This window comes from Manis javanica, chromosome 2 (assembly GCF_040802235.1).
Source record: "Manis javanica isolate MJ-LG chromosome 2, MJ_LKY, whole genome shotgun sequence".
Classification (NCBI taxonomy): Eukaryota; Metazoa; Chordata; class Mammalia; order Pholidota; family Manidae; genus Manis; species Manis javanica.
In genome coordinates, this window is record NC_133157.1 from 72,063,571 (window position 1) to 72,091,423 (window position 27,853).

The 27,853-nt window shown below is 38.9% G+C and overlaps 1 protein-coding gene across 1 annotated transcript in view; it reads left to right on the forward strand.

The window, feature by feature from the left end:
- The window catches only part of OSTF1 (osteoclast stimulating factor 1), a 49,251-nt gene extending 21,753 nt beyond the window's left edge, over positions 1 to 27,498 (forward strand). Inside the window, exons 2-10 of the mRNA XM_017667046.3 lie at positions 2,853 to 2,899; positions 10,298 to 10,348; positions 13,003 to 13,066; positions 14,689 to 14,742; positions 16,535 to 16,642; positions 17,573 to 17,622; positions 20,554 to 20,632; positions 21,540 to 21,638; positions 26,914 to 27,498. Coding sequence (XP_017522535.1) covers positions 2,853 to 2,899; positions 10,298 to 10,348; positions 13,003 to 13,066; positions 14,689 to 14,742; positions 16,535 to 16,642; positions 17,573 to 17,622; positions 20,554 to 20,632; positions 21,540 to 21,638; positions 26,914 to 26,972 — 611 coding nt within the window. The 3' untranslated portion in view covers positions 26,973 to 27,498. The remainder of the gene's footprint in view (positions 1 to 2,852; positions 2,900 to 10,297; positions 10,349 to 13,002; positions 13,067 to 14,688; positions 14,743 to 16,534; positions 16,643 to 17,572; positions 17,623 to 20,553; positions 20,633 to 21,539; positions 21,639 to 26,913) is intronic.
- Positions 27,499 to 27,853: the final 355 nt, after the last annotated feature.

Here is a 27,853-nt window from a genome sequence, read left to right on the forward strand (position 1 = left end):
TCAAGTAAATTTGGAACTGATCAGTGCCTGCTCTTGATGGTTTATTAAGATGTTTAGTTTTTGTTTTAGATGTCTGCAAGGACAATACTATAGAAACACAGAGTACCATGTTTTCTTTGCTTCTGTGCTCTGTGTAAACTTATACACCTGTGGAACATTGCTCATTGTTGAATTAAATATGATGTAAAAATGACCAGTGAATTAAGTAATAGTATTATTCTCTTGAGAGATTCTCCGGGTTGGTAAACTGTGATGATGAAAGTCTTGTGTTTTTGTTTTTTATGCAGTTCTTTCATATCCGCTGGCTGTTTCATGTGCTTTCTTTCATTTCTGCTTGACTCAGGTTTGAGAATGGAGTAAATTAAGGCTCAGAACTTCTGTAATAATATAGATTAAAAGGGGCGCAACACAAATCGATAAATAGGATTGTATATGTGAAAGTACTTTCTACAGTGTTACACAGAGAGAATGTTCTCCTGCATAATTGCCTGAACTTACCTGAAGTTCAATGTTTAATATGTCAGAATGCAAATAAATCTCCCACTTCCTTTTAGTTGTGAACATTTTAAATAAGATGATCACAAAAGACACAATTACAAAAATTAGTGGCTCAGTCACACTCCACATTTTTTTCTTTCAGTTTCTTTAATTTGTCCTGAATTCTGTCTAAGCTCACTCTGCTGACATTGGATATTGTTTTCCAAAGTTAACCATCGCACATTCATTGCCATTCCCTCAAAGGAGCAAGAAAGTTCCGTCATTATTGATTTTGGTCCTGAGTAGACTGCTTCCTTGTATAACCTCTCTTTGAAAAGTTTGAAATAATCAAGATAACTAATCTCCCTTCTCAGAAAGACAGTCAGGTCAGCAGAAAATATTTCTTCTGGCAGCTTCTCCTTCTGTTTGATGTTTGCTTTCTCAGGCCTGTAGATGTGGGTAAACAAACATCAAACAAAAAAAATTTTCACTTTTGCTTCCGTGTATTTACCTCCCCCTAGTAGATCAGGAAAGAGGTGGCACTAGAATTTATATAACAAAAATGTTTCTTGCAGACACACTAAGAGGTGATGTGAGCTGCTCTTCTTAGATTAGGGCGTTTAGAAGAAAGAATGACCTCCCCTCCCCCTCCCATGAAAGTATTGTTTTAATTGATTTTTAAAGTAATACCTGCTAATGTAATGAATGTAAACATTCATGTAAAAGAGAATGTGAATTGGTGCTGTCATTCAAAGTGTGTGTGAGTGTGTATGTGTGTTGTCAACATAAAGGATGTTTTTTGGCATATTCTGTAATGTACATTTTTTTCATTGAATATTTTGTAGACACTCTTTGCTATGTTTGTGTGTGTGGATCTGTCTGCAATATTCTTTTTTAATGACTGTCATGTGGATAGAATGAGAGTTGATTTATGTAGTCCCCCTCTTAATGGATATTACATCATTTCTCATTTTCTGATGTTCTAGATGTGTATCGTTCAGTATGCTAACTACAAGCCATATGTGGCAATTCAACTTACTTAAAATTAAAGAAAAAAATTCAGTTTCTCCATCCCACCAGTCACATTTTAAGTGCTTAGGAGCTGTATGTGACTAGCACAGATATAGAACTTTACCATTATTGCGTGAAATTATACTAGACAGTCCTGTTCAAAACTACTGGTTTTTAGCCTTTTTTTCTTAAGTGCATGTTTGCATTCCTTTATTCATTCATTCTTCATTCACTCAATAAATAACTGAGTGCCTTCTATGTGCCAGACACTGTGCTACATATCATAAAACAAAAACACTTGCCCCAAGAACACCTAATATTCTATCAGCAAAAGTTTTTGAGTACTCACTCCTAATAAATGTATATGTATTTATAAGTTGTGTATGTATTATGTTATATTATAAAATGTGTTAAAACAGGAATGAAAAGGAGTAAGGTAAAGATGTCAATAATTTATGAAGTAGTCTTCTATCCCACTCTGGGGGCACTGTTCCAAATGCTGATCATGTACAGGGTTACTAAGTGGTCATCTCCAGAGGTCGTCCAGTGCTAAAAATGAACTGTGATCACATTTTAAATAGGTAGCCTGTTTTGATATTCCTTCTACATCTATCTCACAAAAAAAGGACCTTTTTTTTTTTGATCTGTAGGCTTTTTGAATTTGTTCTTCTACTTACATATTTATTTAGCAAGCATACTGTGTGCCAGGTAGATGCTGGGAAATGGAAGAAATCTGGATTTCTGCCCTTAAATAAGTCAGGCCAGCAGATCAATTATTCTAATACTGGGTGTTGCAGAAAAGCAGCACAGGGGCATAGAAGGAGAGAGAGTGTTTGGCAGAATAGAGAACAACTCTCATGAGCATGACCTCCTCTTTGCTTGGTTATTACACCCTGTTTAGGGACTTGGTGGAATCACAGATTTCTCCAACAGGTACTCTCTTCTCTGGTATTTTCTTTTCTTTCGGAACATATGACATCCTAAACCACACTGACTTAAGAATATTAAACCACTGTTGACTGTCATGTTACTTATTTATGTTAAACACCAGTCTTTTATTTTTAAACTTACGTTTTAGAGTTGGAAGGGCTCTAGATAGAACAGATGCTAAGTCCACATAATTAACGTAGCTCCTATTGTTTGAGGGGGAAGAAAATCAACCCTCAGAGGGGTGTTGTTTATTCATGCTTTCATTTAACAAGTAAAAAAATAACCTCCTGTTCCTGGAAAAAGGCACTTAATTCCAAAATAAATTTCTCACATGGGCTTTTAATTTGGAATTCTGAAGACTATAGTGGAGAATACTGCTTAGAGCAAATTTAAAATGAAAGAATTGGTCATGTGTTGTTTTTTTCCTTTTTTAGGGCAAGTTAAAGTGTTCAGAGCTCTTTATACGTTTGAACCCAGAACTGTAAGTATTCAGTTTTTAACTTTAAAATTGGCATGAGAAATGAAGGTGATTTCATTTAGATACTTCCTGTGCCTAATGGGCCTGTCTTTCCTTTGATGGCCGTAAACAGTTCACAGGAATGGACGTTTGGTCATTCCCACTAAGCCCTGTGGTTGACCTGAGTGTCTTCCCGTCTTGAGGTCTCTCCCCTGTGGTGCCTGTCCCCATGTGGTGACACCACCCGCTTTAAAACATAAAGCACGTGACCCTGTCTTAGTTATCATTCCTCTGAATGTCATGCTAATCTTCCTTTTTTTTCCCATTGACCCTCTTCCTCAAGCTACGTGATAATGGTACCTTTTGCCAACTGTTCAGAGTAACTTTATGTCCATCTTCCATTGTTACAGTTTCTGGTGTCCATCTGTACATTCACCCATCCACCTGTAGTTTAGTGATCACTTCTTAGGTACCAGACACTGGTCCAGGCCATAGGATAGTACGATGGCAAAAGAAAGGGCAGTCTTAGGGAGCTTGCATCCCGGTGGGCTCAGACAGACAGTAAATAGACAAATGAATGTGACTGTCAGGGCCTGAGTGCTCTGAAGATAAATAAAGAGTAGGGGCCACGAGGTTCATGGCGGGAAGAGGATTATTTTCAGTAGGGTGGTCAGGGAGGGCTTTTCTATAAAGGTGACATTTGAATAGAGACCTGAAGGAGGGCAGAGGAAGTTCCAGTACTAGGAGTTTATTTGGCAATTTCTGCAAACAGCAAGGAGGGCAGCCGGGCTTAGAAAGTCATGCACAAAGGGGAGAGACGAAGAAGATGAGATCAGGGAGGCCAGCAAGGGAGGGCGCATCATGTAGGGCCTTGGGGGTGTTGTTTGGATTTTGCCTTTCGCGTTGGTTACAATGGGAGGCAGTTGGAGGGTTTGAGTCCAGGATTCATCAGAGAGTTAAGTTTTAGAATAATCATTCTGCTGGAGGTGTAGAAAGCCATCTAAGAGAACAAAAGTAGAAGCCGGAAGACTAGATAATCAGGAGGCAGAGGAGAAGGAGACCAGGAAAGGAAACCCCTCCTTGACTTTTCCCCTCCCCACCAGAGAGAAGAGCATCACTTCTGTGGGCTCAGCTTGCTGCTGGCTTGTCTGGGTTTGACCTAGACCCTGATGTCCCCAGAGTCAGGCACCTCTGAGGGCAGCTCAGAACAAGTGACACTGAGCACTGATTCACAGCCATCAGGCCGAGGCCTGCCTTCAAATGCCAAATCTGTCATTTACTCAGGGTGCACATTTACTTAACCTGTGGCCACGGTTTACTCCCTTGCGAATGGGAGTGATTTAGCCATCGTAAGGTAGAACCTTGCTGTAAGCAGAGACTGGGATCAGTGTTTAAAGCCTACCACATGGCGAGTGCCACTGAAGGGCAGCTCCTAATACAGCTGATATGAGTGGTGCTTCTGTTCAGATGAGCTCTCCCAAGACTTTGTAAACAGAATGTTTCTGGAACAACAAAGGGGTTGGGTGGGTCACAGTACATCTCAGGTGTTTAGTCTCTTCTGTGTCAGTGAGGGTGGGAATGGGTGGCATGTTCGTTTGCCCAGGTAGGTGTAACAAAGCACCACAGACTATGTAGCTTAGCCAACAGAGATTTATTTTCTTAGAATTTCCTCTAAAGTTTTTAATTTAAAATTCCTCTCCATGGTCTTTTCTCTGTACTAGTCTGTGCTCCTGTCTCCTCTCCTTAAAAGGACACCAGTCTCACTGGATTTGGCCCTCTCCAAGGATCTCTGTTTTAAGTTACTTACCTCTTTAAACAATCCATCTGGAAATGCCTTCACATTCTGAGTTACTGAGGGTTAGGAACTTCAACATACAAGTTTTGGGCAGGCAGAGGAGGGGACACAAAAAGCTAAGAAAGTATGAGGCCCAGAAGTTGTCTGTGTCGCCTGTGCACAGGTCCAGAAGTTGTCTTTGTCGCCTGTGCACAGGGAGGACTGTCATTCCATGCCTCTGATTGTCCTCATCAGTTGTTCCCTGGGTTGCAAGAACCCTGAGGTGGATAGGGGAGGGGGAGGGGAGGTGGTCATCTTCTGCTCTCCTGGGCCCAGACAATGAATAGACCATTCTCTGCTGCCTCCCTAACTCCAGAAAGGGACCTGCATTTCCTGAGTTTGAGACCAAAGGTGAGCCCTGATGCTTTCCTCTTTCCCCCCAATATCTTCTTGATCATCAACTTCATCCTTTCTCACTGACCTTCTCCTCCTCTGGTTTCCATGACCTTGCAACCTTTCCTAGCTTCTGGAACACAGGGACCAGCTTTTCCATTCCATCTGCATTTTCTGCCTGACTAATTTTCCTAAAATGTAGCTTTGATCCCATCACCTGCTTCAACCCATTATTTGACTAAGGACAGAGTCCTCTGTGGTCCAGACCCCTTTCAGCCCTGCCTTCCTCTGTTTTTTCCCCTTCTTGGACCTTTCCAGTCTGGATTTGATGCCCAGTGGAACCCATCTCCAGTCCGTCTGGACTCATTGCATTACCCCAGGCCCTGACTCATTACATACTTCCTCTTCCATAAAGGTTCTCTGACCACCCTCGCTAGGAGTGGGGTGCCCTCTCCCCCTCAAAATTCTACACTTGGCTTTTCAGTCCTCACCAGGACAGTGTCTGGGGGGCAGAAGAACACAGGGATTCAGAGCTGTCCTTAGGTTTCAGGACCCACTCTGCCTCTTCAGCGGCTGTGGACCTGGGAACTTTGCAAGTCACCTAACCTCTGTACAGGGTACTCACATGTAAAGTGAGAATACTAGTGATCTCATAGGGTTTTAATGAGAATTAAATGAGGCAAATTGTGTGAAGCTGCTATTATTATTAGAAGGAGAAATGGTTGCTGTATTCATAGTTGTTTAACAAATATTTTTGATTGGTTGATATATTGATTACTTTAATTCATCTCTAATTCTGCTCCAGGATGGAGTTTCTCTACTGCTTTCTAAAAACCTTAGTAATTATTGAATGCACAGGAGAAAATAGATATTTAATTAATTAGGTCTTTTGAATAGTCCATATTTAAAATGTTATTTTTTAATATCTCGGGTCCCGAGGGTCCCAAGCTGCAGAACAGCACTGCTAATTCATCCTGTGTGTGCTGGGTGGTCAGTGGTGACTACCCCTTGCCCCCCACTCCACCTCTTCCCACCGCCCTTCAATCCAGATGTTAAAGGGGAAGCGTATGGCTGGGCAGGTAGCCTCTATTTCCCATGGGCCTTCCTGACTGGTTAAGTGCTTGGGTGGTGCTAGTTATTCAATATTTGAATACCATCCTGGAACTTACATTCTTTTTCTAACTGAGAGTTTCCATTGGACAGTGCTGGAGGCTCAGATCAGCTTTTCTTCCCTGTGACCAGCCACCATCTTCTCTAGTAGGGGAGACGTACCCCTGTACATCCCCCACTGAGCTGGCCTCCATAAACACCAGGGGCAGGCAATATGGAAGGCTGAGCTGGACTCCGCAGGACCGCTGCTAACATGTGCAGCACTCCAGGGAGGTCTGCATCCAGTTTTTAGCAACTGTACCGCCAGGGACAGCAGTGTCCTACTTCAGTTTTGCTGATCCACTGGGCAGCTTGGGGCCCCCAGTTCCTCATGCCAACCCATTTCTCCTCTGTCTTGCTTGAAGACAAGGTAGTCCTGGCACCACCCAGCCCTTTGGTTCTTATTGTTGCCCAACCCCCAATCCAATAAGGTGTCACACAGAGACCTGCTGGACTGGAGAGACCAGTGTGAAGAAGAGCTAATGGAGAGAGGACAGCACTTCCTGTGTGCTGGATGGGGGCAGCCTGATTTCTAAGGAGAGACCAGTGGGACCCTGCTCAGAAAACAAACGTGTGTTTGCTGGGCTTCACTGGGTTTGTATCACTAGGTGTAGAGGATGGAGCTCTAGAATGGGATTCCAAAAGCTGAAGTAGAAGCCCAGCCCTGTGTGATCTCTGGCAAGTTCTTCAACGTCTCAGAGCCTGGTTATGAAATGGAGATTATATCCATGCTCCAGCCCTGCCCTAAGGGTTGCCGTAATGAGGACCCAGTTAGGTTAAGTATAAGTGTAAAGTGTGCTATTGGTTTTGTTGTGCTGCATTATTGGTGGTGAGGTGGGAGGGAAATGACGTATTTTCCAGGGCCACTGCCTTGAACCTGGAAACGACTCTATAACGACCAGTAATGGCAATGCATGACCTTCTGCATAAGAGGAAGCATAGGTGGTGGTGAGAGTAGTGAACCCAGAATCTCTGACTGCTGTGGTTCAAGTCCAGGTTCTGCCATGTGGCTGCTCTGTGCCCGTGGACAAGTTTCTCATCTATAGTGTGGCAAGAATAGGACGCACCTAGCAGTATTGCTGGTGAGGATTAAATTAGTTACTATTTGTAAGTGTCCAGACAAATGCCTGCCACGTAACAATACTGTGCAGTGTTAAATAAAAACATCTGTGGAGAATTTGATTTGTTTTTGTTTTTGTCTTCTTATTAACTCTTGGGGCTCCAGATTGACAAATGTGAAAAATTTCAAAACTGTGTCACAGCCTTTGTAAAACATTTCATAAGATATTTATTTGCATAAGCTAACAAAATTAATGCCCTGGGAATTACATGCTAGCAAGAATGTATGGACCAGGAATGAGAAAATGCGTTACCAAGTTTGTACTCACTGCTGTTATAGCCCAGGGGCCCACAGTTTACGTGTTCAGATATCCTGTGTTTCTTCAAGGAGAGAGGAAAGGGAGAATGTGGTTGAAAATGCAATAACAAATTAGACACAGAGTAGTGCTTACTCTGTTGGGTCACTGTTTCCCATTTCTGTTCCATGAATAGGATGCCAGGAACTTAAAAGTAGATTTTCATCAAACAATTCACATTAAGCGCCCACAGTGTGGTTTCTTAACGGGAAGCATGAATATTGTAGGTAAAATCCATCTATGTTTTAAAACTCAGGAGATTAGCTTGTTGCCTTTCCTGCCACCAACAGCTTGGAGAATTTGGTGGACCACGTCCTTGGTGAGGTTAGGAAAAACTGCCCTGGTTTCTGTGGGAGAAGGTATTTTACTGGTAGTGGTATTGTGTGTCTTGGAGGTTGACTAAAAAGAGAATACACTGTCCACTCTCCTATCTCAGGATGAAAAAATAGTGAGACCTTCTTTTTTACCTGAGTCATACTGACTGCCGATTGCCTCAGATAACAAACAAGTCTGATGGCATAGGTGGCTGGTGGCAGATGCCACTATTGAACAGCAGCCCTTCATTTAAAAACCATAAAAAAAAAATAGCCCTGAGAAGTAACAAAATGACTTAGTAACATTTTGCAAGTGATGCACTTTGCCAAACCACAGAGGACAAGAATTACCTAAAGGACACTCAGAGGTTTAACTGTTCTTGGCTTTATTACTTTTTTTTGAAGGTTGGGATAAAATTCTCATAACATAAAATTAACCATTTTAAAGTGAGCAATTCAGTGATATTTACTATAGTCACACAGTGTTGTATAACCACTATCTCTATTTAGTTCCAAAATATTTGCCTCATCCCAACTGAATACCCTGTGCCCATTAAACACTTATTTTGGGGCTTTATTCCTTTTTAATGAGAAAGACTAATCACAGGGATTTGTGTGTGTGTGTGTGTGTGCTTTGTTTTTTTTAAGTTACTTATTTTGTACTTTTTCAAAACATGCCTTTTTGTTTGAGGGGTGACTGATTTTATTATGTGCGGAAATTTAGGCAAACCTGACTTCCACGATTTTAGAAGCAGCCAGAATTGAAGGTAGAGATGACCTTTAACTTAAATGAAAGCAGGACAAGTAAAGGAAATAGTTTGTTTCTCTGCCTACTTTCTGTAGTCATCCCATATTGACAGTAATACTGATCATAAATCATCAGAACATTTTGGAGAAAGATTAGAAAATCTTAAAGGATTTTACCTTTTTTTTCTCCTAAGTAACTGTTTCAAATAATGTTAAAATGTATGTCATCAAGTCTACATAGGTTCAACTAGTTTTGCATAGCTTTCATTATGTGTAGGTCTAGTCTCTGTAAATAAAAATGTAAATGCAACAAATGCTTCAGAAAGTGTCTTTTAAAGGAATTCAGCCATTTTTTTACTATCATTCATCATCATTTGCTAAATTTTATATTTCAGAGCATAATGCATCTAAGTATGTATGTGGTTGCTTAAAATATGATATAGCTGATACAGTCTTCATTCAAGAGGAAATATTTATAGTAATAATAAAAATCAGCTTTGAAATGAAATAAATTACTAGTGTAGAGTCACATTTATGGCCCTAGCCTGCAGTTGAGAGAGGAGGTATACAAATGGAAAAAAGGAATGGGTGAGATGCTTTGTTTCACTAGCATAATTTTTGTTTGTGTGGAACAATAAGTATAATCAGAAATAGAAAAGCCTTTTTTAAAAACCAAAATTGTGAAAGCAATACATGCTCATGATAGAAAATATGGAAAATTTTCTATACATATTTCACACATAATTATAATCTTATCCCATGTGAAATTTTGTGCCTTACATTTTTCATTCAATGTGATGATGTAAATGAACGTTTCCCAATATCTAAAACTCAGTGGCAATAGACATTGTCCTGTTCACTCAAAGTCATTCTGACAAGTGTTATCTACTGATGGAGAAAAGATGTTTAAAGGATGTGGTTTTATTCAGAGAGTCTGTAGGACATTTGGCTGGTGCAAGGCAGAGTGCTTACTGTCTATATAACCAGTTAACCCCTTAGAGCTGCCTATGGTCTGGGATGTCTGATTCCTGCTTCATGTCTTGCTGCTCTTCAGCCTTATTAATTGTTGCATTATGTAGTGACTATTCTTATATATGAAATGTTCATTTTTTCTGAACATGAAGAGATAGATAATGGTTTTCTCAAAATAAGCAGATAGCAGATGTTGATATAAAAGTATTTAAGCACTGAAACCTAATCATTTAGGAAAGAGACATGATTCTTGCTATTTTTCATGGTTTTAATTCTAGACATCCTTTTCTGAAAAAATATGTATCACCTTTTGGAAATTTTACAAGGAATAAATTTTATTAATATGCTGTTCTGACATAAAAATGCCCTGCTTTTATTGTGGAAGAATAGATGTGTGGGGGAGGTGAGGGAAGGGAATTCTTATTGGCTTATATATATTATTCTTTGAAGTTCATCTTGGGGAAAATTCAGCTTTCTACACATGTGTTAGTTTGTCAGTAATGGTTTGTTATATGGTTTATTTGCAGATTTAGGTATATAAAAACCACATTGTATATAAGGATACTTTAGGAATTGGAATTTGTATCATTATTATCATGATCATTATATTCATGAAAAATCACATGGAGTCAAACTTTAAATGCTTTTTTTCTTTTAGCCAGATGAATTATACTTTGAGGAAGGTGATATTATCTACATTACTGACATGGTAAGCCCAACTAATATTTTATAGTACCTTATGTGAACTAAAGATGTGTAAGACTGCTTTGTATAGCTGTGATTTTGTAAATTATTTTAAATGTTTATCTATATATGCCCAGCAGACATATGTCCAAATCTGTTCATTTTAGCACAATTTGTAATGGCATAAGATTGGAAATAGCCCTTACAACTATAAGTAGGAAAATAGTTGGATGAACTTTGGTGTATCCACAAGTGGAGTTTACACAGCTGTGAAAAGGAATGAGAAATATCGCTACTATGGGGTAATTTAAGTAAAAAAATGAATATAGTACACCTTTACTTGTCTGAGGGGGGTATATACACATATCTGTTTTTCTTAATTTCAAAAGTCAAAGGAAGAGTTACAAAATAAAATTTTAAAAATAGTTTCTTCTATGTGAGGGAAGGGAAATAGGGTAGAAGGAACATAGATGGAATATAAACTTGAAAAATATTATACCTTGTTTTGGGGGTCTGATTGGAATCATGTAAACTCTTGTTTTGCATAGTTATAAAATTAAATGGTACAAAGCAATCACTGAAAATTAAAAGCAGAGTGAATCAAGTGAGCTTAATTTTACCCCAAGTAGTTTGCATAACCACACAGAAAGGAACTATTCCAAGTGCTTTTAAAACTCAGCAGTTTGACTCAACACTCTAGTAGAATATATAGGAAGAGACCTGCCAAAAACAAAATTTAAGCTCTTTTAAAATCATGATCTTGTTGGAGAAGTGTTTGTATTGCTATTCTGAGATCGTTACATGTATATTGTGATTTAGGGCAAATGAATCAGTAGGTCAAGTCATGTTGAAAACTGGGATTTTCAGCCTGTAAAAAAGGAGTTACAGAAGTCAGATCAGTGAGGTTAAGTCAAAACCCTGTAGCTGTGCATGTGAATTGAAGTATGTTGTATTTTATCTAAATGCTCTGCCTTTTGAAAAAGCCTAGAAAATGACCATCCTGATAATATATTACTTCCCATTAAAAGGAATAAGCCTCCTTTGAGAAATGTCTGGTACCAGGCTGGGGACAGCAAAGGTACAAGATAATCCCAGAACGTCTTGTTATTAGAAAGCAAGGAAACCACCAAAGACTACTAGGGGCACATTCAAAAGACCTGGGAACTGAGTTGAAGAGAGTGTCACTAGTGAAAGATAGGACAGTTCGAGCAGCCAGGGCAACAGTTCCCAAGGACTGAAACACATTTACTATGTTTAAATTGATGAGTTCCTAATGATACTTGAGAAAAAACCAGTCCTCCTTGGTTACCCTCTGCGAATGTTAGGGAACCAATATTTTATTCTGACAACTGTTAAGGAGAAGAATCAACATTTATTCTACCTTTTCTCCAGGAATTTCATCTCTGGGTAATCTGAGAGCTGAAGGGAGGTTTTTCTTTAAAGAGATATTCTTATGATTTAAACGAAAAAGGAATGGTAGAATCAGAAAGCCACCATTTTGTAACCCCCATGAAATAATAGATCCAGACAACGCTCTTCAGTGACTACTGTTATGAAAAGAGACACCACCAGACATTGTGTGTCTCCTGATGGAAGAAATCAAAACTACCTATGAAACAGTCTTGCCAAAAAAAAAAAAAAAAGAATCTTAATCTAAATAAGCCTTAGAACTTAGAAATGACCCATTTATAGATAATAAGAGGACAGAGGAACACATTTTTGGTTAAACAGGGTTGCAACAGGCAAAATCCAAACTTCAAAACTAGAGAACAAACAAACTGGTTTCTTGAGCAAATGTATTATGAAGGAGTAGGAAAAAAGTGGAGGGGGAACCTATAGACTAAATGAGGCTTAAGAGGCAAATCAGTCAATCATACTGTATGGCTTGTATTTGGGTTCTAAATTATGGGACAATTGGAAAATTTGAGTATTGATCTAGATATTTGCTATTAAGGAATTATTGTTGAAAAAAATTTTAAACTGTGATATTGGTATTATAATTACATCTTTGAAAAAGTCCTTGTCTTTCAGAGATATATAGTGAAATACAGATAGAATAATATGATGTCTAGACTTTATTTTGGAATAATCCCAAGGGGAGGGAAGTTGTGGATGAGGATATGTATGAAATAGTATTGGCCATGAGCATATAATTCATGCAGTTGGGAAATGGGTACACACAGGTTCATTTTACTTTACTGTTCTTTCTACTTTTGTATAGGTTTGAATTTTTCTATAATAAAATAATAATAAAAAGTTACCAAAAATAATACATGTGAAATAAAAAGAGCTTTAGAAAAACAACTAAACAAATAAAAAATCCTCAAATCTTGAAGCTAAGAGAAAATAGGCTCTGGACAAAAAAAATCCTATCAGTAGTTTATATAATATGAAGTTTTTTTCTTCTCTTTCTATGCTATCATATTATCTCTGGCTTATTTGATTGTTGAGGCTGCATGATGAAGTGTATTTGATTTGTTGTAGGCCGATGTGTGTTAATTTGTAATTTAATGATAAGGGGAATGGACATCCATAACTAGGGAGTGAGGAAGCCTGATCAGTGAAACCAGGGCTGGTGGACATTTTGTAGAGCAGGTGCACCCCATGCGCCAAATGCTTTTAAAAGTGGTGGAATGTCAGCTGGATTCAGTACCATTCATTTAACTCTTCTTCCACTAGAGTGATACCAATTGGTGGAAAGGCACCTCCAAAGGCAGGACTGGATTAATCCCAAGCAACTATGGTAAGCTTGGCCATGGTGGCTTTACTTTGTACACTTCAATTGTCTGGTTTCTGAGCCCTCTGTGCTTGCTACCATGCTGAGAAATCAGTGGAGTCTAGAACACTTTCTATTCCGTGAGCCTCCTGTCAGTAGAATGGTCATGGACACTAGAGGTACATGAGGTTGTCTCCTTGGCTTAAGAAAACGCATTGTAGCATTCTTGCAAAAGAACCTACGGTTTCCAAGGACATGTTTATCTTTAGTCAACTCTTAGAACATTTTTCTTTTTCTTTCTCCTTCTCTCTCTCTCTTTTTTTTGCTATTAAACTGAATTTCACAGATTGTTTCTGAGGCCCGCCCTTTCTTTTGTGATGAAGTAACCGCGCGTTGTTAATTCACATTTGGTGCAGTGATGCTCATTTAAATGTATTGTCAGGCAGTTTGGGGAGCTCAAGCAGTGAGCTGTGGCCCCTGCCATGAAGCTGCTGCTAGCTGGAAGAGGGACAAACAGAAATACTGACGCTGGGATCAGTAAAGTAAAAAGAGCCCAGGATTTGTAAAGAAGGGTCCTGGGTTTGAAACTTTTCTCTTCTACTTCCTAATAACAAGGGGCCCTAGTGAAGGCCCTTAACTGCTCCCCCAGGACCTTTCCCCATTTGTATAATGAGAGGGTCTGATTCCAGTCACTTCTAAGGTTCCTTTCCACTGTAGTATTAGATGAATCCTCAGACCAAGAGGGCTGGCATCAACTACCAGTTCCAAGCAGTGGAGTGGGACTTAGACTGTTTCAGGGAAGGCAGTGCAAAGCCCTTGGGAAGAGGGGAGAGAGGGCTGAAGCCTGGATCCCAACATGGGTGCCCCACTGCCCTGGTCTAAGCGTGATGCCATTCTGGGTTAAAAAAGACTTCAAATATTTCTATTCTTCTCTTACCTTTGAAATCCCAAAGATATCTCTTCTATGCACTCCATTTCCAGTCAGTCATAGACACCAAGGGTGTAAAGTGTTCTCTGTTGCTTTGGCACTCGCCAAGGGAGTGTCCAGTTACGGCCCTTTGTGGTTGGGAGGGCAGGTCTGAAGTCTCATTTGACCAACAGAGTTCATGTGGTCGCTCCTCCTGATACTAGGACAACTCTGAACACACCTTCCTTAGAGGCAGGTAATATGCTGATTGCCCTTTCTGAACACAGGGAATAAACTATTTCTCCCTCTCCCCAGCCCTATGTGCACACACAAGGGAAACAATTATTTTCAGCTATCTTCATAGTAGGATGTTTTTGCAGACTATAAAAATGAACATCAGATGCTTTCTTTTGCATTTTTGTGGCTAAATTTATTTAGTACTTGAGTATATTGATGGGTAGGCCACGGATCTGTTTGTTATTTATACTTCTAGTTACTTGTGTGTTTGTTTTTACTTATACTTCCAGTTAATTGCTATTACTGCCTTATTACTTAGCTTGCTTCTTTTAAAGCAGAAAACATCCATTTGATTTTCTGCTATTTTTTAAAGCACTTGAAGTTTGGGAAGCTCTTTGGGGGAAGGACCTAGCACTCTAGAAGCTAGGGGACTGTGAAGCGGCTTCAGTGAATCCTTTGAGTGGCACTGTCAACATTGGGTTTGCACTTTTTATTTTCCATCTAGTGGCTGAGCAAGCAGAATCCATTGACAATCCATTGCATGAAGCTGCAAAAAGAGGTAGGTGTGATTCTTTTTGATGAGATACACAGTATAGTAGAACAGACTTTAATTATACCATTGATTGACTTTTAATAAATGTATACATCCACATAACCAACACCCAGGTCAATATCTAGAACATTCTTTCATCCTAAGAAGTTCCTTTCCCTTCCTCCCTCAGAGGCAATCTCTGTTCTGCCTTCTCTCACCCTAGATAGGTGAAATGTGATTAAAATTTTTTAAATGTCATTCAACAAACACTTCTAAGTACTTGACCTATACTAGTGCTCAGTGGCAAGCGGAAAGGCATGGTGTGTAACTGTCAGAGCTCAAAATCTGGCAGGGGAGAGATGTGTGTGACAGATCATTATGAGATGGTGTGATAAATTCTAAGTTAAGCAGGATATAGAGGCCAGAATGAGTGAATGGAGGTGCATGAGTGTGGAGGCTTTTTGGGGGTACAGCATTTAGGGGAGTGTTAGTGTAGTGCCCTGTGTGGTGAGGGTAGAGTCGGAGAGGGAGGTTGAAGGAGGGATGGGTATTAGCCTGGGACTTTATCCTGTAGATCAGTGGTTCTGCACTGGGGCTGATAGCTCCCTCCAAACTCTGGAACACTTGGCAATATCTGGAGACATTATGACTGTCATGACTGGAAGAATGCTACTGGCACCCTTTGGGTTGAGGCTGGGTATATTGCTAACATCCTACAGTGTACAGGACAGCCCCACTGGAAATAATTTTTCCAAACCTAAATGTCAGTAGGCTGCTGTTGAGAAACCCTGCTAAGATGAAGGGGAGTTTCCATAAGGTCTCAATGAACTCTCTTTCACTCTATTTTAGATCTCTTTGAATCTGAATGTGCAAAAGAAAATTATTGTTTTGGAATTGTGCATAAGTAGAACTACTAAACTGACATTTAAAAAATTCTTTGTAAATTAGATATTTAGGGCATTAGCTGGAGGATTTTAAATTAATAGTTATTCTTTAATGTATAAGAGCAGAACTTTTAGTAGGTTATTTAGTGTTTCTCTTCTTGTAAGAATGGAAAATGCATTTTAAATGGGAATGAGTAGTATCTGCCTGTTCTTAGGTTCATCTAGTTTTTTTCCTAAGTTCCAGGATTTCACTATATGTATGTATGTATACATATATGTAATATATATATACATATATTATATATATATTTTTTATACTATACACATACTTATTTAGGCACCTCTTCCCATTAACCCACCATTAAAAACTGATGTTGTACAATCCATAGAACTCACTTGTATTTTACCAGTTGTAACTACGTGGTTGAGTGTGGCCGTGTGCATGCCATAGACTGAATGTTTGTGTCTCCTCAAATTTCATATGTTGAAACCTAACCTCCAGTTTGGAGATAGGTCCTTTGAGAGGGCTCTACCTTCATGAATGGAACTGGCAGAGACCCCAGAGGGCTCTCTCTGTCCTTCCACCAAGAGGGTGAAAAGGCAGTGTCCAGGAACTGGGAAAGCAGGCTCTTATAAGACACTCAATCTGCTGGCACCCCGATGTTGGACTTCCCAGCCACCAGAACTGTGACAAATAAATTTGTGTTGTTTAAACCACCCAAGCCCTGCAAAAAAAAAAAAATGTACGTTAATCTTTTCCATTAATAAGCTGGAAATTAAATGTACTATAATGAATTCATTACTGGGCAGGTCTTAATTTCAGACTTACTGATTAATCCATTGCAAGTGGAAATTTATGCAGGATGAAATTGATTTAAAAGCAAAACAAAAACAAAACTCTAATTGTGATTTTATAAATGTAAAATTTTTTTCAGGCAACTTGAGCTGGTTGAGAGAGTGTTTGGACAACCGAGTTGGTGTTAATGGCTTAGACAAAGCTGGAAGCACTGCACTGTACTGGGCTTGTCATGGGGGTCACAAAGGTATTACATTTGTTTGTTATCATAAAAGTCTATGCTACTGAATGTGTGCTTCGTCTAGGGAAGCTGGACTTACAGAAAAAAAGAATTGGCTATTCTTTTCAAATCCTACAAAGCCTTGTCCCTGGCAGCTCTGTGAAACAGTAGTGTGAATATGTTTGGTCAGCCCCACTGCATAGACCCCTCTCACTTGAAGGAGTGGAAACTTACTTTACTCTCTTATTCTAGGAAATGTTATAGGAACACAATGGTAATAGAAAAACAAACCCCACTATCTAATCTTACAGAAGAAAGGGGCAGAATTGACTCCTGTAGCTTAGTTTTCCCAAAATTTGCTTTTGTGTTTAGTGTAAGCTGTTGGATTCAGGAGAAAGAGAGCATTTGCTGAAGTTAATGATTTAGTATAACTTTCTCAGTTATAATCAATACTATGACAACTGAAATTTCAAGATGTATTTCAGCCTGACCAAAAATCTTCAACACCCACTCTCTTTCTACCTCTCTCTACAACACACACAGAAAATAAACACAGTGAAAAAAAGAACCCAGCAAATTATATAGCATAGCCAAAGGAAAATTTATGGCTATCTTCCCAAAGAAGCCTATCTTATTTTAGCTAATGAACACAGATAAGTTATATTAGTTATATTCACTAAGTATCATAGTGAATGTAGAAGCATTTCTGTAATCATGTCATGTGAAATGTAAAGGACAAACAAATTATTTGGGGTAAAAAACACGCTTTTCCCTAGATAATTCTACTTTTTAGATTCTGAAGTCTTGTATTTACATAAATTTTGAAAATCTTGTTATGAGGATTTTCTTGAAGATTGTTCTATAGAATCCTCTCTTTTAAAATTATTATGCCTCATCTTGTCAGACTTCTACTTCTTATTCCAAAAAATATATATATCTTTTCTATTTGAATTTCAGATATAGTGGAAGTGCTATTTGCTCAACCAAACATTGAACTGAACCAACAGGTGAGATTGCTTACGCAGAAGTCACAAGTCATTCAACACACCTGCCTTGTTCTCGTTGTGCAGCTTATGGGCGTGTAAAATCCTGTCTTAGGGTCTTCAACTGACCTTTTCCCATTTATTATCGTTCATCAAAATGTTATAAGCCATAGTTAAAAAATTATTATTATTCTAAAATACAAATTGCATAAAGCCCCAAATGCCTACTGTTCTCCTCATAAGTCACTTTGGCTTTTAGTCTTCTTTTGCCTCTTACCTTCCTGTTACTAAGGAATGTGCCTCAGGGCTGTCTCATAATTCATCATCTTCATGAGTATTTTGGTGTCTGGTAGGTGAAGGGTCAAGATTATCAGCTGCTTTCAACTCTCATCTTCCAGACCCACAGCACCCAGCCTCCCCTCATCTGGTCCCCCCCAGTGTGTCATACCCATATTATAGTCTTTGGTTCATATTATAGTCTTTGGTTCTATTACTATATAATGCTTACAGTCTTATGGCTATTTAAATATTGTTCACTGCATGCATACACTTTTGTTTCTATAATTATTGACTTTTATTTAGCTGTTTTTTTGTTTGTTTTTTTTGTGTTCTTTTGTTTGGTATCTCACTAAGACCTACACTGTTTTATATATACTCTCTTGATCTGCTTCTCCAAAATGTAGAAGATAAGTCAACTGCTTTCTTTTCTTCTCGCTGGGTTGGCACTTCCAAAGCCCTCCATCCCCATTCTCTAAGCTGAGCAGTGTGGTCTCTGCTGTCCTTGGCTGGCTTCCTGGGAAACCTTCCCTTTACCTCTCTCCTGTATTGTGTCTTCACTTCTCTGGATTCTGTGTCTCCCTTTGTGGAAGAACATCTTCAAGGAGATTCCAGAGAAAGAGGACCTTGGGACTGATGATTTGGCTGACAGAATTCTAGGTTGAAAATGATTTCCCTCAGAGTTCTGCAGGTGTGGTCCATGGTATTCTGGTTTCCAGGGTTACTTTTGAGAGGTTTGATGCCATTTTGAATCCCATTCTTTTGTGTGTGACCTGCTTTTCTCTTGCTCAGAATATTTACTCTCTACTCGTGTTCTAAAATCTCACAATGGTGTGCTTTAGTGTGGTTCTTTTCCCAGTAATGATGGGGAAATCTTTTAGCCTAGATAAATACCTTGAATTCCTTCTTTCATAGTTTTAATCTGGCTTTTTGTTGTTGTTGTTCTTTGGTTCTGGAATTCCCACTGGTAGTTATGTTGGACCTCTTAGCTTGAGCCTCCAATTTTCTTAGGTTTTCTCAGCGATTTTCTCACCTTTATCTTTATGTTTTATTTTGGTAATGTTTTTAATAACTCAGAACTGTAGTAGTTTTCTATTGCTGTCTAACAAACTACAAATTGAGCAGCTTAAAAAAACACCATTTACCTTATACTTTCTGTAGATCATAATTCTGGGCATGGCATAGCTGGGTTCTCTGCTCAGGGTCTCACAGGCTGGAATTGAGGTAGGCTGGAACTGGGTCCTTAACCTGGAGCTCAGATCCTATTCCAGGCTCATTCATGGTGCTAGGAGAATTGAGTTTCTTCGACTTGTAGTACTATAGTCCTTACCTTTCATAGACCACCCATCTCCATAGACAGTTCACAACATGGCCATTTACTTTCTGCTTCAAAGCGAGCAGGAGATTATGTCTCTGGTGCTACACTTTTTTGGGAAAAGGACCACCTGATTAGGCCAGGCCCACCCAGCACAGTCTCTCTTTTGATGAACTCAACATAAACCAGTTAGAGACCTAATTATGGGAGTGATATCCTGTTACATTCACTAGTCTCACCCACACTCAGTGGGTAAGAATTATTCAGGGGGTATTCCAGGGGGCAGAGATTTTGGGGACCATCTTAGAATTCTGTCTACCTTTCTTTTACTCTGATTATTACTTTTAAGTGACATCTTTCTCTTATTCCATTATGCTGTTTCATCTTATGTCTCTGATATATTAATTGTTGATTTTTAAAACATTTTCTACGATTCACTGTATTCTGTCTTTTTCCTCTGAGATTCATTAATTTTGCTTGTTTTTATCTTTCCTTAAATAGTGGAGGCATTCCTCAGATGACTGGTATCTTTGTCCATCTGTTCATGTTAAATGTGATTGTAGGTTCTGCATGCTTGTGGGGCTTCTCTAGGGTGAAGTGGGGAGGTCCTGGCTGTTTTGCTGGTTTAATACCCAGGTGCCAATATGAGGACTCCCCCCCTCCCCTGCATATGGGCTGGTCAGCTCCACCAGAGATGTGTTTTACAGCCTCCTGCCTGGAGGCAGCTGCTAGACTGTACACAGAGGGGCGGTGGGATAGCTAAAGGCAGCTTGAGGAGAGGTCTTGCTGCTCAGATTATGGGTTTTTCAGCTAACCCCTGTTTTTAGTTCATGGCTTTCTTGCCACCTTCTCTTGCTCCTCCAAGTTCCATGAGCTTGGACACCATCTGGCTAATTTCTCAACACAGTAATTCTACCATCTGTATGGGGTCACCTGGCAGCAAGGAGAGAGGAAGATGATCTGGGGTTCTGGAGTTCGAATTCCTTCTTGTAAACACTTTCACCCGGTACCCTTTTTTTTCCACCCCCACACGTCATTCCTTTTCCAGTGTCTCTAGGCATCTCCAGTTCCTAATTCATACTAGGTTTCTACTGGAACAAATCTGCTTGCTTCCTCCTGGAGTTTCCATCTGCAGGCATCTGTGTTTCCACCTGTGCCCTGCCAAGTCAGTTTCTACGTCTTTGTCCCACTCCCTCTCCCCAAATGACTCATCTCACGTCTCTGAGCCTCCTTTCCCTCTGGAATTTTATATGATTTTAAAAATTGTGTTCTCATTTTAAGTTTACCTAGAGTAACCCTAAATTGATGTGTTTTCAGTCCCCATTCTGTTTTCAAAGTGCTGTTTTCTCTTTTTACCACCATAGAACAAGTTGGGAGACACAGCTTTGCATGCTGCTGCTTGGAAGGGTTATGCAGATATTGTCCAGTTGCTTCTAGCAAAAGGTAAAGTGTGTGCTCAGTTTCTTTGGTTTTCACTTACAGTGAAAAACAGGCTGCGTCCAATTATACCATTTGAAATAGGAGAAAGAGTAGGCGGCACCTTATTTTAAAACTGAGATTTTAACTTTTACTTAGTCTTAGAGTTGTTATGATATGAAATTGAGGTAATTGTATAAGTTTTTAGTTTTAAATTAAAAGCTTGGTAAGCTTTAATATCACATGTATTACTTTTAGTAAGAATTACTGAAAGTTACTTATTAGTTAATACAAGGACTGATGCCCTTTGCTGGAACGTTACCTCTGCAGAAGGTAGAAGATGAGGAAGCAGGTGGTTGAGTTGGGGGCTGAAATGGTTTTCTTCTGCACATTTCTGTATTTTTGAATCTTCAACCGTAAGAATGTTTCATGGATTGTGGTGTTAAGAAGATGGCCTGTGGGAACAATGGATTGTCTCTAGGTTTTATTGTGTTGCTGTACTGCTGATTTGAATGGGGGTATGCTTGCAGATATAAAATATAATCCCGTCCACCTCCACTTACCTGGTCTTTATCTAAAGACCTTGGTGTACAGAAGAAGAGGCAGAGGGCATATTGAATTCAGTCTCCCAAACGTTCTTGCCAAGGCACTCTGGAGTCTGATTTACCATGGGGGTAGTAAAGTTCCTTGCTGAAAAGTTGACATGCAATTCTAGAGGGATTCAAAGGAAAAGCCATGTTTTAATTGTACATAATTATCACAGGTTAATTATAAGCTCCCTGATTAAAGATGCCAGATATAAAAGCCTACTTTAGGGCCAGAATGGTTCTCTAGTTAGCTTTGCCCAAAGTGATTAGTTTTGGTGGAAAGAGGATTGGCTGCTACTCTAGAGTCTTCAGAAACACCTAATTTACGTTTTCTTCTGTTGGGGAAGGTGCTAGAACAGATTTAAGAAACAATGAGAAGAAGTTGGCCCTGGACATGGCTACTAACGCTGCCTGTGCATCTCTCCTCAAAAAGAAACAGGGAACAGGTATTTTGTTTTAATCCTTCTTTCTCCTCTGGTGCCATCATGACTGAGGTTTATCATGTCAGTATTGGGGGAAAGTTTTTTCTGGGTAACCTCTTCAGGTGATTCTGAAGTTAGATTTTATATCCTTAATTTAAATTGAAACCTTCAACATAGAAGAGTACCTTCATGCAAATGAATTTGAATTGACATTGATCTTCTACTATTTTTTCATGTTTCTTTTGTTCCTCAAATTCTAATCACTTTGCTTTCCATTACATTCCTTATCAGAGAACCATGGTCTCTTATCTCATTTCAGATGTGTTTTTATGAGTGGTTATCCCTAAATATTTTCTAACTTAAGCACCGAACAACTCCATGTTTATATTTTGTTCCTAATTTAAATGAGGATATCAGTAAGTTATCATCAAAGTTATTCTAGACTTTGTGAATATTTTGATATCCATAGATTATGGGTGGTTTTTAAAGGTAAAGTTTAGGTATATGTTCTAAAGATAAAAAATATCTACTGATATGGAATAATAGGTTCAAAAAAAAAAAGGTTTATGTGGTTGTTCTGAAAATGCTGAAGGGAAGGTGTTAGAGCAAAGGTGTTAACACACTTACATCATTTATGATTAGTATTCAGAGATTTGGGTGTTGATTTGACCTCTTAGTACCTGTCCCTCCAGGATCGTTCTAATACAATTCCTCAAAGAAATGCAGGGAGCATGTGCCTTGAACTCTTTCCTGTCCACTTCTTCTTTTCCTTCCTCTGGTCATCATCAGCCTCCTGGCCCATGAGAAACCCAGAGAGGCAGAAAAAAGGAACGGTCCAAGGTGATTTGGTTGGAGGGGATGTTCGGTCTCTTCTCTTTACCTCACTTTGAAGTATAAGCCACTACTTGATACTATTTTCTAGAAAGGAGCTAGTATAATGGAGGACTTTCTTTGTGCAAGTCTTCAGCATTGCCGTTTGCCATTGCAGCCCATTTTGTATTGCTTTAGAGTCAAAAGTTTAGACTAATCCACGTTGGTGGAAAATCACCAAAACAGCTATTGAGAGGTTTCCATTGTAGAGGCTCAGTGCATTTGTTTCCATTTTAACGTGAGGGTACTATAACTTACAGAGTTCCCAAACTTGTGTACTGAGATACTAGTTTCTGGTTTTATCACTTAAATTGCATTCCCATTAATTCTTGAACCTTTGGTAAACTTACTTCTCCCTCTGGTATCCTTTGATTTATGAGAAAAGACAGTATTATACTGTCCCATATTCTATTCCTAGCAGAAGCAATAAGATGAAGTCAGTCTCCTGGTTTCTCGCTTTAGTCAATCAAAAATAGCAAACAGCCTCCCTCTTTTCATGGCTCACTAAGGGAGCATCCTAGAATTATCCACCTTATTGATCATCAAATTCCCATACAACCCTCCCCACAAATCTGCTGTTTCTTTTGTCCTTTATTCCCTTTAAACAAATGTCTTTGTTTCAGATTTTTCTTTAACTTCAATTCAGATATAGTATAAACCATTAAGCAGCTTGAGATTCCTTAATTATTTAAGCCATGAATGCTCACTGGCAGAGCAAGTCTTTTTTTAAAGTCATTACCAGTGCATAGATGGATATAAGGTCTACTAAATGAGGGAGAAAGTATTTACCGACTGAGTGGTGCTCCCCTGCTGCATTTGACTGAGAGGTCATATTTGCAGCCACATGGGAGAGGTACTTTTACTTGGAATGGGCCTCGTCCTTCCTGCTGGCTCAGTTGGGCCAGGAAGTAGAACTATGGCCCAACTTCCTTTCTCTGCCACTGACTTCCTGTTGCTATATGGGACCTTCAGAATGTCCTGGCTGAGAAGTAAGGTTTCTTATGAGCTGAAGGTTATGGGAGTCTCATGTATACTTTGGGCTTAATCATGACAGGCAAGTAAAATACCACAATCACTCAGGCTCCAGAGAGCTGCACCACGAAGCGTCTGCATGAGCCCCTGGAGCTGGGGGAGGCAGGGCGCAGACTCTTCTCTTCTCCCCTCAGGTTTTCTTAGGTTTTGTAGGATAGGGCTCGGAGCTGGGTGTTCTTTATCTCTGTTCACTCCCAAGTGTCTTTAGTTTACCTTCCTGAATTTGTATTGATTAGATAATAGATTCATTAATGAAGTAATCTTGAGGCCTGGCAGTATAGAACCAAGAAACAAATTTTCCTATTTCACTTTTCATGGTATCATGTTCTCTGTTCTTTTCTTGCTTTATTTCCCCAATCATCCTGTTTAAAAATAAGTTTTATTTTGCATTTTGATCCTAGCTGCAATGAGAGTGTGAATATTATGCCATATAGCCAATTACTAGCATGAACTCTAAGTTGGAAAAGGCATATTCTGATATTGTCATCCCCTTTTGAAAGCACATTTTGGATGTCTTGTAGGAACAAAATAATTTAAGTGTGGCAGTTCCCATGAAGGGTAACTTTGGGATATAGGGATTGAGTCAGGACCATACTTGAGGATTTAGCCCTTTAAATTCTTTTTCCAATTTTTATAAACTGAGCTGTAAAGTAAAACTAACTTTACAGCTTGATGATTTTTTTTTTAACCATGCTTACAGCTGTTTCCACACCAAGATCAAATTAGAGAACATTTCTCACGTCCCAGAAGTCTCCCTCAGTATCCTTCTCTCTTACTAGTTTTCCCTGTTCTCAAGCATGGTATTAATGGAATCAAATAGTATGTACTTTTTTGTGTCCGACTTCTTTTACTTAATATTGTATATGGTATTTATCCATGTCACGGTGTTTATCTGTTCACCATCTATTTACTTTTTAAGTGCTGATGCTGGATTTGACTGTGTAAATCGAGGGCAGGGAGATTGAGGAAAAATGGCAGTGAGGTCAGGGAGAGTGGGAGGCACCGTTAGGAGCTGCAGTACCATGTCGGCCACACCCCGAGGTGGGCTGTGAAGAGACGGAGCTCATCACACAGCACTTGGCTATGTGAGAAGTTTCCAGAGAAACTGCGTCAGAGCAGTCCATGAAAGGAAGGAAGGGGGTAGAATTTATTTACCCAACTCACTCCTGTCTCTTGATTTCCACCCGGTCAGTGTGTACCATGGCAAGTCACCTTTCTCTTGCTAACTGGAGAAATGAGGCTAAAATAAACTGCAGAATTAACCATTGTATGCTTAAAAGGCTTTGTTTACCGAGTTTGCAGCCAGTCCTGAGGTTTGTGGAACAAAATGTATTCCTCCCAGGTCTCTAGAGCTCCTCTTAAGGAGAATGGAGAAGATACAGTCAACCTGGAAACTACTAGTAGTTTGAAAGCTGATGTGAAATCATTGTCTCTATTCTGCATTTGTTCCTTTTTCTGTCCGTCTCTCTCCTGTATTAAGATTAATAAGTTTGTACCTCCCTTGTACTAACTCTCTCTTGTCCCTTCTTTTTTCTCAATAATTATTTTCCTAAACCTATGAAGATAATGATTCTGTAAAAAAACCCCTGCAATATCATTGGCATACTTAAAATTAATAATTACTCCTTAATATCATCAAATATCTTGTCATTGTCCAAACTTGCCACTTTTCTCATATATGCTTGTTTATCCTTTACCTATTTATTTATTTATCTATTTGCAGTTTAAGTCAGAGTCTAAATAAGGTCAGTTTCTGATCGACAGATTTGTCTTCTAGGTGTTTTTTAAAGTTCAGTGTTTCCTTTCTTTCCCTTCCCCCATTTTTTAGCCTTGCAATTATTTATTAAAGAAACTGGTCAATTTCCCTGGATTTCCCAGGGTGCGCATTGCATGACGCAGTCCCGTGGGGGTGTCTGTCATGTCTTCTCTCCTGTCTATTTTTTGTCAGTTGGTGTTAGATCTAGAGGTTTGTTTGGAGTTAGATTTCATTTATCTGTCTATATGTCTTAGGGGTAGAAGAAGGACTACTTCATAAAGTAAATCACGTTCTTCCATCACTGGCATACAATACCTGGTTATCACTCATTATGTGATGTTAATATCCATTGATCATTATTGTCTAGATCCATTATTTCACTAATGATTGCAAAATGGTGATACTCTAATTCTGTCATTTCTTTCACAGTTACTAGCTGGAATATTCTATGAAGAAAGATTTCCCCTCAACTGTCTGGTTAGGTTACTCAGAAGAATAGTTTGTGTAGTAGGGGCAGACTAAAGGTTTTATTTTGCCAATTATTTAAAAGTTTTCAAAAATAATGTGCTGGTTCCATATTATTCTCTGAAGGGGACCAATGAATTCTCTTTGATGCATCTTGAAATGTTTGCTTTTTTAATCCGTTATAGTTAGTATCCTTATTGATAACTCATCTCTGGCCAGTAGAGGTCTCTTCAGGTTGGATCCAGGACCGTTTAAGAGTAACGCTTTCTTTGATAGGATCCTTATATTATAGCATGACAAGAGGTTCCAAGTCCATCTTTTACATCTTCTGTGCCAGACTTGGAATCAGAAATTATCTCCAATGAGCTTGGGGAATATAGTATTTACAGACTATGATCTGGGTGCTATCATCCTTTTTTGAGCTCTAACCATGTGCTTATGCTCACATGCCCTAAAATCTATTCCTAGTGTAACCTGTTGATGATTGGAATTTGACTAGACAGTTGAACAGGTGGCTAGAGATCAGATGTCTTCTTTTTGAACCCTATTCAAGGCTGGTTTCATATTTGTTGGGATTCAGCTCTTTCTGTTTCAAACTTTTATTTATTTTTTATTTCAGTCTCTTGCTTCTGAGTATACTTTATAATCAGTATTTTCTAAAATGAAACTGAAGCTTCTGTGTTTCCATTCTCTTTCTCTTTCTTTTCCTTTTTTCCCCCTCATTAACTGTCTTTCTACCCAGTGACCTTGCCCTCAGGTCAGGCTGCAGGCTGTCAACTGACTGAAGCCACGAGTGCACTTGTCACTGGGGGAGGAGGTTAGGAGCACAGTTGTCAGAGTGGAGGGCCCTCCAGTATGTTCCACTTTGGTCATGGTGCATGTGGCTGGTTGCATTTCATGCAGAATATACTGCTGGTACTTAGCTCCATATGCTTTACTTTTCTGCATGTCTGAGGAACATGCAGACAAATGGATCTGTCAGCATCCTTGGCAGCAGACACTGAACAGTTAGGCTGCAGAGCAGGAGTTGGAAAAGATCCTTGGGGAAAGTATAGTCTTGGGTCTGTGAGGAAAGATTAGAATTTGTTGAGTTGTCAGGAGCTTTGAAAGTGAAAACAAAATCCAAGCAATTTGTAATTTCTCTGTGTTGCTTCCCCCCACCCTCCTTCCTTTTAGATGCTGTTCGAACATTAAGCAATGCCGAGGATTATCTCGATGACGAAGACTCGGATTAATTCCCTTCTGGAGCTATGAGATCTAAAACTTCTGTTGCTTTTGCCATTCCCAAACCTTGTCTTTGCCAGAAGAGTGTTTGGTAACTGTTTAAAAAAAAAAAGTCTGCATGAATGTGGCAGTATTGCACTGTGTTTGAGTAGCGTGTAAATGAGTAGTTTTCACCTTCAGTTTGCCAATAAGTGACTGGATACTTCGCTGTATAAAGTACATTTTTGTTCACCAGAGTAGAACAAAAAGAGATTATTTCTATTTATCAAGCTAAAGGAATTTTAAGTATTTTTTTCTTTAAAAAAAATCAGGATTTTTTTTTCAGTTAAAAAATTCTTTACCTCAAGGACTGAGATATTTTAAATGGATTTTTCAAGGGGGAAATGCTTATTATAATAATAGACCAAAAGACTTAACAGAAAATTGTCAGCTATTCTGACAAAAATAAACATTTTGAGAGACTTTATTCCTTTTGTCTGTTTTTGTTGTAATCTCTCTTTGCCAGTAAATAAATAAAGCTTTTTATATTTATATTTAGGTAAAGACTGATTTTATTTTATTTTTTTAAATCATATTTGTTAACACAGAAGAATTATAAAAGCCAAATTTCTGTTCAGCTTTATATATCTGCTTTGATTAAAGTCAGGGCAATCATCATTGAGAAGGTACATTTCTAATAAAATATGTAACTTCAATAGTTATTAGACTTTCAGTTTATTTTCAAGGTTATATGTAGTATGAAGAAACCTAGCAACTAATTGCAATTTGCTTAAGGTTTGAAAGATTAAAAATTGGCTTCCTTACTTATCATGGAAAATTAACTATAGTTTTTCTTAATGGAGTAGCCATGAGCCATGAAATTTTTTTTCATTTAGTTTTTTCACTTTGATAA